Source organism: Cydia amplana, chromosome 20 (assembly GCF_948474715.1).
Source record: "Cydia amplana chromosome 20, ilCydAmpl1.1, whole genome shotgun sequence".
Taxonomy (NCBI): Eukaryota; Metazoa; Arthropoda; class Insecta; order Lepidoptera; family Tortricidae; genus Cydia; species Cydia amplana.
The window spans coordinates 8,921,189-8,933,498 of record NC_086088.1 but is presented as its reverse complement, the minus strand read 5'-3'; the positions used below and the strand labels follow the sequence as shown (position 1 = coordinate 8,933,498).

General features: G+C 46.4%; 1 protein-coding gene across 1 annotated transcript in view; it reads right to left on the bottom strand.

Annotated features, from left to right (window-relative positions):
• LOC134657542 (glycerol-3-phosphate acyltransferase 1, mitochondrial) overlaps window positions 1-12,310 on the bottom strand; it is a 59,658-nt gene continuing 47,348 nt past the window's right edge. The window contains exons 12-18 of the mRNA XM_063513118.1: window positions 10,537-10,735; window positions 8,795-8,979; window positions 5,669-5,816; window positions 4,217-4,419; window positions 3,249-3,394; window positions 524-669; window positions 1-188 (exon numbers count right to left, since the gene is read on the bottom strand). Of these exons, the coding sequence (XP_063369188.1) occupies window positions 1-188; window positions 524-669; window positions 3,249-3,394; window positions 4,217-4,419; window positions 5,669-5,816; window positions 8,795-8,979; window positions 10,537-10,735 (1,215 nt within the window). The remainder of the gene's footprint in view (window positions 189-523; window positions 670-3,248; window positions 3,395-4,216; window positions 4,420-5,668; window positions 5,817-8,794; window positions 8,980-10,536; window positions 10,736-12,310) is intronic.

Sequence of the window (12,310 nt, the reverse complement as noted above, 5' to 3'; positions counted from 1 at the left end):
TCACAGCAGCGGGGTCTGCACGTTGAACTTGTACACGTGCTCGCACACGGCGTCACGACGCGCCTGGGCGTCATACGGCGTCACGGGGCGTAGCATGCGCACCTTGTCGCGCGTGTAGAGTTCGATGACGCCCCACTGCTTCAGGAGTCGCCAGCAGTTGCGGATGGCGTCGGTCGATATCGCCTCGCCTGGACAATTAGATAACGTATTTGATGAGATAAAATATAGTTTATTCAAATAGGCATAATTACAATGCGCTTATGAACGTCAAATAAAGCTACACCGGCTCCAACCCTACACCTCTGCCTCGAGATTTAAATCCCCCCTCAATTGGAGGAGGGTATCCCAACTTATTATACATGTTTTGTTATTCAAAATTAATGAATATATCTTTTTAATATTTTTTTCTGTAATTATTACGTGTCTATCTACAAAATGAAACCAGTTCCAAAAAATTGTCAACATCCCTATTGCTCTAAACTCCGTCTAGAGGATTCCTAGTCTATGGTACTAGTTTACTGACCGTATAGCATCTTGTTCTGCGTATATTCCTCGGTGAGCGAGTCGAGTGTGGTCTTGATGAGTTCCTTCTGTGTCCCCGCGCGTATTCCTCGGCACGCTGCTGCGTAGCCTTCTAGCAGGGGCCGTAACGTACGCAGGAGGCGACCGCTGTAAAACAACACACCACTCATTTATATTATCAAATAAATCACTAAATATCATAGGACATTCTTACACAGATTGAGTCCCACAGTAAGCTCAAGAAGTGTGTTGTGAGTACTCAGACAAGGCTCAGGCACTTCACAGGCAAGGCCACTATCCACTAGGCCACACCAGTCATCAAATTTATATGAATAAAAATATCGATTAAAATTAAAAAAGGTGTCAATTGTTTTCATTCATCATACGTGTAGAAAACAGTCGAAAGTTTTGGCCGCTGCGACACGCGGTATTTGATCCTGAGCGCGGGATCCTACTGGTTCTCATCTAAACTGTTTTCCACGAGCATCCTCGTGAACTACGACCGTAGCTCTTCGTCTAACTATTGTTCTATAGTAATACATACATTTCATATTGTGACGTAACGTACCGTTCTAGGAGCGCCTGAGGCCGCTGCGACACGCGGTATTTGATCCTGAGCGTGGGATCATACTACTGGTCCTCTTCTAAACTGTTTTCCACGAGCATCCTCGTGAACTACGACCGTAGCTCTTCGTCTAACTATTGTTCTATAGTAATACATACATTTCATATTGTGACGTAACGTACCGTTCTAGGAGCGCCTGAGGCCGCTGCGACACGCGGTATTTGATCCTGAGCGTGGGATCATACTACTGGTCCTCTTCTAAACTGTTTTCCACGAGCATCCTCGTGAACTACGACCGTAGCTCTTCGTCTAACTATTGTTCTATAGTAATACATACATTTCATATTGTGACGTAACATACCGTTCTAGGAGCGCCTCAGGCCGCTGCGACACGCGGTATTTGATCCTGAGCGTGGGATCATACTACTGGTCCTCATCTAAACTGTTTTCCACGAGCATCCTCGTGAACTACGACCGTAGCTCTTCGTCTAACTATTGTTCTATAGTAATACATACATTTCATATTGTGACGTAACGTACCGTTCTAGGAGCGCCTCAGGCCGCTGCGACACGCGGTATTTGATCCTGAGCGTGGGATCATACTACTGGTCCTCATCTAAACTGTTTTCCACGAGCATCCTCGCGAACTACGACCGTAGCTCTTCGTCTAACTATTGTTCTATAGTAATACATACATTTCATATTGTGACGTGACGTACCGTTCTAGGAGCGCCTGAGGCCGCTGCGACACGCGGTATTTGATCCTGAGCGTGGGATCATACTACTGGTCCTCATCTAAACTGTTTTCCACGAGCATCCTCGCGAACTACGACCGTAGCTCTTCGTCTAACTATTGTTCTATAGTAATACATACATTTCATATTGTGACGTGACGTACCGTTCTAGGAGCGCCTCAGGCCGCTGCGACACGCGGTATTTGATCCTGAGCGTGGGATCATACTACTGGTCCTCATCTAAACTGTTTTCCACGAGCATCCTCGCGAACTACGACCGTAGCTCTTCGTCTAACTATTGTTCTATAGTAATACATACATTTCATATTGTGACGTGACGTACCGTTCTAGGAGCGCCTCAGGCCGCTGCGACACGCGGTATTTGATCCTGAGCGCGGGATCTGGCCGCTCGTCGTCTTCCATGTCTTCATCGTCCAGTGTCCGCGCGAACCGCTGCGACCACTGCTGCTCTTGTAAACCATTACTATAATATCTGATACAGTATATATTGTGACGTGACATACCGTTCTAGAAGCGCCTCAGGCCGCTGCGACACGCGGTATTTGATCCTGAGCGCGGGATCTGGCCGCTCTTCATCATCGATGTGTTCATCGTCCAGTGTCCGCGCGAACCGCCGCGACCACTGCTGCTCTTGTAAACTATTACTATAATATCTAATACAGTATATATTGTGACGTGACATACCGTTCTAGTAGCGCCTCAGGCCGCTGCGACACGCGGTACTTGATCCTGAGCGCGGGATCTGGCCGCTCGTCGACTTCCATGTCTTCATCGTCCAGTGTCCGCGCGAACCGCTGCGACCACTGCTGCTCTTGTAAACCATTACTATAATATCTGATACAGTATATATTGTGACGTAACGTACCGTTCTAGGAGCGCCTCAGGCCGCTGCGACACGCGGTATTTGATCCTGAGCGTGGGATCATACTACTGGTCCTCATCTAAACTGTTTTCCACGAGCATCCTCGCGAACTACGACCGTAGCTCTTCGTCTAACTATTGTTCTATAGTAATACATACATTTCATATTGTGACGTGACGTACCGTTCTAGGAGCGCCTCAGGCCGCTGCGACACGCGGTATTTGATCCTGAGCGCGGGATCTGGCCGCTCGTCGTCTTCCATGTCTTCATCGTCCAGTGTCCGCGCGAACCGCTGCGACCACTGCTGCTCTTGTAAACCATTACTATAATATCTGATACAGTATATATTGTGACGTGACATACCGTTCTAGAAGCGCCTCAGGCCGCTGCGACACGCGGTATTTGATCCTGAGCGCGGGATCTGGCCGCTCTTCATCATCGATGTGTTCATCGTCCAGTGTCCGCGCGAACCGCCGCGACCACTGCTGCTCTTGTAAACCATTACTATAATATCTGATACAGTATATATTGTGACGTGACGTACCGTTCTAGGAGCGCCTCAGGCCGCTGCGACACGCGGTATTTGATCCTGAGCGCGGGATCTGGCCGCTCGTCGACTTCCATGTCTTCATCGTCCAGTGTCCGCGCGAACCGCCGCGACCACTGCTGCTCTTCCAGTCCGTTGTTGCTCTGAAACAATCATACGCATTACAAGTCTGTCGTGTAATCTAACAATATTTATGGCGGTATTAATAAACGGCTGCTAACTTAATCAGTTGATAAGCGTTGTTTGTCCCTATCTGTTGTTATGCCATAGAGAGGGACAAACGACGATCATCAGCTGATTTACTTAGCAGACGTTTATGAATAACGCCGTAGACTACATTTGGTACGGGTATAGGTACCATTAAATTTATTTCGCTTTTGAAAAGGCTATCGCGACAAGCCACGTCAAGTTAGGTTAGATTAGTGAAACTTCCAAAATTTCGACGGTTTGAAAAAATCGTTTACGGGTAACTGAAAATTTGGACAATGAAAGATTGGACAAAAATTCATCGATCGTTAGCCACAAGGTTGAGAAAGAAATGCGCAGATAGATTTTATGATCTTATAGGAAGGTACTTCCACAGGTGTGATAACTTCGCTAGCTATATAGTTCGTTTTTTAGCATTATAATAAAGGCAAACAATCTTGACTTTTCTTTTTAATGAAAAACACCTTTGAAAAATAAATCACGGCAAATAACCATTATGAATCATACACTTAATTTACATTCTTTTGCTTTCATAAGTAATATTTTTAAAAAGCGTTATTCAATTAAAATACACTTCAAAATCGCGTAGTCTTTTTCTAATGGTAAAAAAAAAACGATCTAAAATAGTTTTTTAGACCCTGTGAGTCGGCGCGCAGAGAATGGAATGAACTCTTGGCTGAGAATCTCGCAGAGCTGTAGCAATGCCTCCATCATCTTATGATCCCCTGGTAATTTGGTTTGATCTCTCAATATCTTACCTCGACTGGCGTGATGACCTCGCTGGCGATAAGCGACTCTAACGCCCTCATCATAGTCTCCTCTATCCGGTGGCAAGGCGCGCAGAGAATGAACTCTTGGCTGAGAATCTCGCAGAGCTGTAGCGATGCTTCCATTAGCTCTGTATGCCTTATGGTCTCCTGGTCCGCGTTTGGCTGTCTGATTATACTTTCTAGCGCCGTTGCTGTAAAAAAAAAACAATTTAAAACCATTAATAGGGTATTATACTGTATTTAAAATAAATTATTTTACACCATGCATGAAATAAAGCACCAGAAAAATTAGATAAAGATAAAGATTTTATACTTGCAAGAAATTTAGAAAAACACACATAGGAGTTATTTTTAAACACAAGTTCTATTTAATAAATCGGATAGAAATATACAAAGTAGGTGAGTCGACCGTGTCGTCACGATGTAAGGTTTCATATAAATTCCATATTAGCAAATCTTTTTGACAGTTCTAAAAAAGTAACTGATTTGACTAGTAGGAAAATACCCTATTACTGACAGTAAGCTTGATAAAAACCACCTATGGGCAGTCAAAAAGAAGTATGGTAGAAGAATGGCAGTGAATAATATTTCAGGAAATACCAATTTCAGCTTGATAACTACCACTCTAGGTAATATATTGTTTATTGCTTTACGAGATACTATATTACATTGTGAACCGTATAGTATCACTACATAGTATAAAACAGTCGCTTCCCGCTGTCTGTCCCTACGTATACGCTTAGATCTTTAAAACTACGCAACGGAATTTGATGCGGTTTTTAGGGTTCCGTAGCCAAATGGCAAAAAACGGAACCCTTATAGATTCGTCATGTCTGTCTGTCTGTCCGTCCGTATGTCACAGCCACTTTTCTCCGAAACTATAAGAACTATACTGTTGAAACTTGGTAAGTAGATGTATTCTGTGAACCGCATTAAGATTTTCACACAAAAATAGAAAAAAAAAAACAATAAATTTTTGGGGTTCCCCATACTTCGAACTGAAACTCAAATTTTTTTTTTCATCAAACCCATACGTGTGGGGTATCTATGGATAGGTCTTCAAAAATGATATTGAGGTTTCTAATATCATTTATTTCTAAACTGAATAGTTTGCGCGAGAGACACTTCCAAAGTGGTAAAATGTGTGTCCTCCCCCTGTAACTTCTAAAATAAGAGAATGATAAAACTAAAAAAAATATATGATGTACATTACCATGTAAACTTCCACCGATAATTGGTTTGAACGAGATCTAGTAAGTAGTTTTTTTTATACGTCATAAATCGCCTAAATACGGAACCCTTCATGGGCGAGTCCGACTCGCACTTGGCCGCTTTTTTAAATAGATAGAGTGATTCAAGAGGAAGGTTTCTGTATAATTGGTTAACCCGTGCGAAGCCGGGGCGGGTCGCTAGTCAACATTAAAGTAGTTTATCGCTTACCGACGATGGCTGGCGCGGCGTAGTGTGCCACGACGGTATTGCTGTAGTACGCCAGCTCCAGTGAAGCGGCTATAGATCTCTGCGGACGTACGCGTTGCTTTTCCCCTGAACCTTCCCGTCTGACCAAGCTGCGGCCTAACATGTCCAACTGAAACAATTATAATTTAGATTTCGTTTTCGTTTATTCATTAAATATGTACAGCAAACTTTTCACTATATCTAATTATACATTTTAATTGAAGCCAGCGTTTAAAGACATAGTGTGCAGTAACAGCCCAAAAAGACCGGGGCCTGTGCTAGGGCTAGTTACAATATATGTGACACAAGTTTAGAGAGCGATCGGATAAATAAATTTCCTATACCTAATATAAAATTTACTTAGTCAACGAAAAATGCTTAATTAAACATGCATTACTGGCTATATTTTTTATTTATTTTTTATTTTATGTTCGTATATAACATACTATATACGTATACTGGATTTATAATTATGTAAGTAGCTATATATATTATTTGTTATATAATACACATATATATATATATATATTATATGGAAGAATAGAGAAATATGACACGGAGTTACGTAGCTTTTTACAATACCATTCAGTTTAGATTCCAAAGCAGTCAAATCATTGATTGTCTATTAACACATTCAGTGCCGAAAACCGGACTATAGGGTATTTTATGATTTCGTTCCCAGGCCGGACGACCCGATAGTCGGGATCGTGGTACTACAGCTTTATATGAAGAAATTTTTGTGGCCTGGCGCGGATGTCTTGGATGGCTGGGTGGCAATGAATGTGTTAAGAAATTGACCGTAGGTCGTATAATAGCCTCTCTCTATTCAGCCTCATAAATACGTGATCAAAATTATTCGGTTAAAATGATTCTTCAACATAATAAAAACAGGGTCGATTTTACGCCGAGCAACACAGACACAGATAACTAAGAATATATTTTAAAATAGCTTTCCATATCAAAATAAAATATGCAAGTCTGTCCAATAATTTTGAGTAAAGTATTGTTATTCATATAACATTAACGAGACCATAACTTTGAGTTCATGATAATAAATCATGGTTATTCTTGGCTTCATATCATATTCTTACCGCGTGTTTGAGTAACGTGGGCGCTTCTCCCGTGTACCCTAAATCTCGTCCGTTCCTGCTCAAGGCCGCGCCTCGCATGGCGACCGCGTGGCTTAGCTGCTGAGTGTGCAGCCCCGTCTGTGTTCCGTCAGAAGCACGTTCTATTGGTCTTTGAATGGCTCGCAACGCTCAGGTGTCACTTACCGCATGTTTCAGTAACGTGGGCGCTTCTCCCGTGTATCCTAAATCTCGTCCGTCCCTGCTCAAGGCCGCGCCTCGCATGGCGACCGCGTGGCTCAGCTGCTTGAGTGTGCAGCCCCGTCTGTGTTCCGTTAGAAGCACGTTCTATTGGTCTTTGAATGGCTCGCAACGCTCAGGTGTCACTTACCGCATGTTTCAGTAACGTGGGCGCTTCTCCCGTTTATCCTAAATCTCGTCCGTCCCTGCTCAAGGCCGCGCCTCGCATGGCGACCGCGTGGCTTAGCCGCTGAGTGTGCAGCCCCGTCTGTGTTCCGTCAGAAGCACGTTCTATTGGTCTTTGAATGGCTCGCAACGCTCAGGTGTCACTTACCGCATGTTTCAGTAACGTGGGCGCTTCTCCCGTTTATCCTAAATCTCGTCCGTCCCTGCTCAAGGCCGCGCCTCGCATGGCGACCGCGTGGCTTAGCCGCTGAGTGTGCAGCCCCGTCTGTGTTCCGTCAGAAGCACGTTCTATTGGTCTTTGAATGGCTCGCAACGCTCAGGTGTCACTTACCGCATGTTTCAGTAACGTGGGCGCTTCTCCCGTGTATCCTAAATCTCGTCCGTCCCTGCTCAAGGCCGCGCCTCGCATGGCGACCGCGTGGCTTAGCTGCTGAGTGTGCAGCCCCGTCTGTGTTCCGTCAGAAGCACGTTCTATTGGTCTTTGAATGGCTCGCAACGCTCAGGTGTCACTTACCGCATGTTTCAGTAACGTGGGAGCTTCTCCCGTGTACCCTAAATCCCGTCCGTCCCTGCTCAAGGCCGCGCCTCGCATGGCGACCGCGTGGCTCAGCTGCTTGACGGTACAGCCCCGTCTGTGTTCCGTTAGAAGCACGTTCTATTGGTCTTTGAATGGCTCGCAACGCTCAGGTGTCACTTACCGCATGTTTCAGTAACGTGGGCGCTTCCCCCGTATACCCTAAATCCCGTCCGTCCCTGCTCAAGGCCGCGCCTCGCATGGCGACCGCGTGGCTCAGCTCCTTGACGGTGCAGCCCCGTCTGTGTTCCGTTAGAAGCACGTTCTATTGGTCTTTGAATGACTCGCTACGCTCAGGTGTCACTTACCGCATGTTTGAGTAACGTGGGAGCTTCTCCCGTATACCCTAAGTCTCGTCCGTCCCTGCTCAAGGCAGCGCCTCGCATGGCGACCGCATGGCTCAGCTGCTGAGTGTGCAGCCCCGTCTGTGTTCCGTCAGAAGCACGTTCTATTTGTCTTTGAATGACTCGCTACGCTCAGGTGTCACTTACCGCATGTTTCAGTAACGTGGGAGCTTCTCCCGTATACCCTAAGTCTCGTCCGTCCCTGCTCAAGGCCGCGCCTCGCATGGCGACCGCATGGCTCAGCTGCTGAGTGTGCAGCCCCGTCTGTGTTCCGTCAGAAGCACGTTCTATTTGTCTTTGAATGACTCGCTACGCTCAGGTGTCACTTACCGCATGTTTCAGTAACGTGGGAGCTTCTCCCGTATACCCTAAGTCTCGTCCGTCCCTGCTCAAGGCCGCGCCTCGCATGGCGACCGCATGGCTCAGCTGCTGAGTGTGCAGCCCCGTCTGTGTTCCGTCAGAAGCACGTTCTATTGGTCTTTGAATGGCTCGCAACGCTCAGGTGTCACTTACCGCATGTTTGAGTAACGTGGGCGCTTCTCCCGTGTACCCTAAATCCCGTCCGTCCCTGCTCAAGGCCGCGCCTCGCATGGCGACCGCGTGGCCTAGCTGCTTGAGTGTGCAGCCCCGTCTGTGTTCCGTCAGAAGCACGTTCTATTGGTCTTTGAATGGCTCGCAACGCTCAGGTGTCACTTACCGCATGTTTGAGTAACGTGGGAGCTTCTCCCGTGTACCCTAAATCCCGTCCGTCCCTGCTCAAGGCCGCGCCTCGCATGGCGACCGCGTGGCTCAGCTGCTTGACGGTGCAGCCCCGTCTGTGTTCTGTTAGAAGCACGTATGACACCACGTTTGTGCACATGAAGGCCGTTGCTTGTGCTGCGTCTGAAAAAAACAACAGGCAATATTAAATAAATGATATTATATAAGGTATAATATAAGGTCAAAAATTAATAAAGAGAGATAAAGGTAAGTATACCGTATTTAGCAGTCATCGCTGGTATATGGTTTAGGTATACTGTTCAAGTTGTAGCCTGCCCTAAAGTCATAAATAGGCAGTTAGTACAGAGAGCGCGTGAGTAGTAGACGAAAGCACTGGAGCTGTTTTCAATTCAATTCAATTTATTTATTTTAAAAGACAACAATGGCCCATAATGGTTAGTAACAATTAAGATTAAAAACTAAGTGTTAGTGGAACAAAAACAGAAAGCGATTTAAAACATAAACATAAACAGACACCAATAACAACCTATCACCTAGTAACGGTTATGACACACTCAAAATGCCGCATTATAGGTGAGTCGTATCGGCCCGCTACAGTAGTCAGGATGGGGTTGGCGCTGGCACGCACTCTGCAGAGCAACGAGGCAACTCTCTTTCGTATTACGGCATAGTAGTCATCCGTGAAGCTTGTGCAAACATGCCTGATGCGCTGCAGAAACGGGACAGCCCCAACAATATCCTGAAACCATTATTATATTGGACGCGCAGGGAACTAATGGTCTTCTGCGTATAACTAGTCCAGAGGCTGCACGTGTAGAAAACTTGACAATAAGCTTGTTGTTTTGACAGCTTGAAATGTCAACATCAAGTTAATATTCCGATGTAGACCTGACGTTGGGAGACTTGACCTGAGCAGTTCTCAACACGATCGGTCTAATTATGAAGAATTCAAGATGGCACTTACCGTTTACAATCTTGACATGCGATCATCATGATGATGGTTGACGGCCAGGTTGTTGTTGTGCCTACCATAGACTAGGTGCCGTCCTATCGCCTCGACCATCATCTTGTGGTCGACGCTCACATCCGCCCCGTACATGCTGCTGTGGCTGTGGTTGTACAGGATCTGGCGGTCCAGGTTGACGGCTAGGTTGTTGTTGTGCCTACCATAGACTAGGTGTCGTCCTATCGCCTCGACCATCATCTTGTGGTCGACGCTCACATCCGCCCCGTACATGCTGCTGTGGCTGTGGTTGTACAGGATCTGGCGGTCCAGGTTGACGGCTAGGTTGTTGTTGTACCTACCATAGACTAGGTGCCGTCCTATCGCCTCGACCATCATCTTGCGGTCGACGCTCACATCCGCCCCGTACATGCTGCTGTGGCTGTGGTTGTACAGGATCTGGCGGTCCAGGTTGACGGCCAGGTTGTTGTTGTGCCTACCATAGACTAGGTGCCGTCCTATCGCCTCGACCATCATCTTGTGGTCGACGCTCACATCCGCCCCGTACATGCTGCTGTGGCTGTGGTTGTACAGGATCTGGCGGTCCAGGTTGACGGCCAGGTTGTTGTTGTGCCTACCATAGACTAGGTGCCGTCCTATCGCCTCGACCATCATCTTGTGGTCGACGCTCACATCCGCCCCGTACATGCTGCTGTGGCTGTGGTTGTACAGGATCTGGCGGTCCAGGTTGACGGCTAGGTTGTTGTTGTACCTACCATAGACTAGGTGCCGTCCTATCGCCTCGACCATCATCTTGTGGTCGACGCTCACATCCGCCCCGTACATGCTGCTGTGGCTGTGGTTGTACAGGATCTGGCGGTCCAGGTTGACGGCCAGGTTGTTGTTGGGCGGGGTCAGGGTCCGCTCAATGGGGGCCTTCAGGTAGTTGTAGTTTTGGAAGGACGTTGCTAGCTCCTGTAACAAAAACATATAAAGATGGTTTGTTGATTAAGGCGTAACTTCTCTCGTAAGTAGATTTATTTTGTGGTGGTAAAGGTACGATTATGGTGATTTGCGCTTACGTCGCGTAGCACCGTATTAGTATTGGAGCGTCATGAATATTAGCGTAAGCGCCAACCGCCATACGGTACCTTACCCGTGGGACCCCACATTTATTTGCGAGGCCATCACTTTCTGTTTCATCTGCGCACTTAATTTCTTCGTAGGCTATTAGATACAAATGGCATTTTCAAGCACAAATGGTGTCACATTGTCGGGTGACGATAAGGACGATATATAATTCCATAATTATGCCAATAGCGTCTATAAACGATAACCGATAATAAATTACTTTTTGCTTGAAAATTTCACAATGACGCACGAAATCACCGCTGACCAGGCGATTTTACATATCTCGGAATTTACAGAGGTTGAAGGAACAAATAATAAATCCATGAAATTACAGACACGAGAAAATATAGAAACAAGAATTTAAAAGTTTAAAATCACGCTCTTCCCATATACGGCTTCAGCCGTTGCTTAGAAGGAAATTTGTATTTTGGCTAACATAAAGTAAAAAACGTACCTTAAGCGAGAGAGGCTGATTAAAATCCACTCTAATGCTGCCGTGGTTCGTATTGAGCGTCCTCCAGATGCCCCTGAGGGCTGTCCAGAAGGTCTCCATCTGTTTGGGCATGCCGAGCTGTTGTCTCACGAAGTTACCGTCCACGAGACGGTCGTAGTTTAGCGTCACTGGGACTAAGAGTGCGTCGTCTATGGTGCCGTCGAGGTATGCATCCATAATGACTGATAACTTTTACTTAGGCTGACAAAACATACCTTAAGCGAGAGAGGCTGATTAAAATCCACTCTTATGCTGCCGTGGTTCGTATTGAGCGTCCTCCAGATGCCCCTGAGGGCTGTCCAGAAGGTCTCCATCTGTTTGGGCATGCCGAGCTGTTGTCTCACGAAGTTACCGTCCACGAGACGGTCGTAGTTGAGTGTCACTGGGACTAAGAGTGCGTCGTCTATGGTAACTTGTACTTAGGCTGATAAAACATACCTTAAGCGACAGGGGCTGATTAAAATCCACTCTAATGCTCCCGTGGTTCGTATTGAGCGTCCTCCAGATGCCCCTGAGGGCTGTCCAGAAGGTCTCCATCTGTTTGGGCATGCCGAGCTGTTGTCTCACGAAGTTACCGTCCACGAGACGGTCGTAGTTGAGTGTCACTGGGACTAAGAGTGCGTCGTCTATGGTAACTTGTACTTAGGCTGATAAAACATACCTTAAGCGACAGAGGCTGATTAAAATCCACTCTTATGCTCCCGTGGTTCGTATTGAGCGTCCTCCAGATGCCCCTGAGGGCTGTCCAGAAGGTCTCCATCTGTTTGGGCATGCCGAGCTGTTGTCTCACGAAGTTACCGTCCACGAGACGGTCGTAGTTGAGTGTCACTGGGACTAAGAGTGCGTCGTCTATGGTAACTTGTACTTAGGCTGATAAAACATACCTTAAGCGACAGGGGCTGATTAAAATCCACTCTAATGCTCCC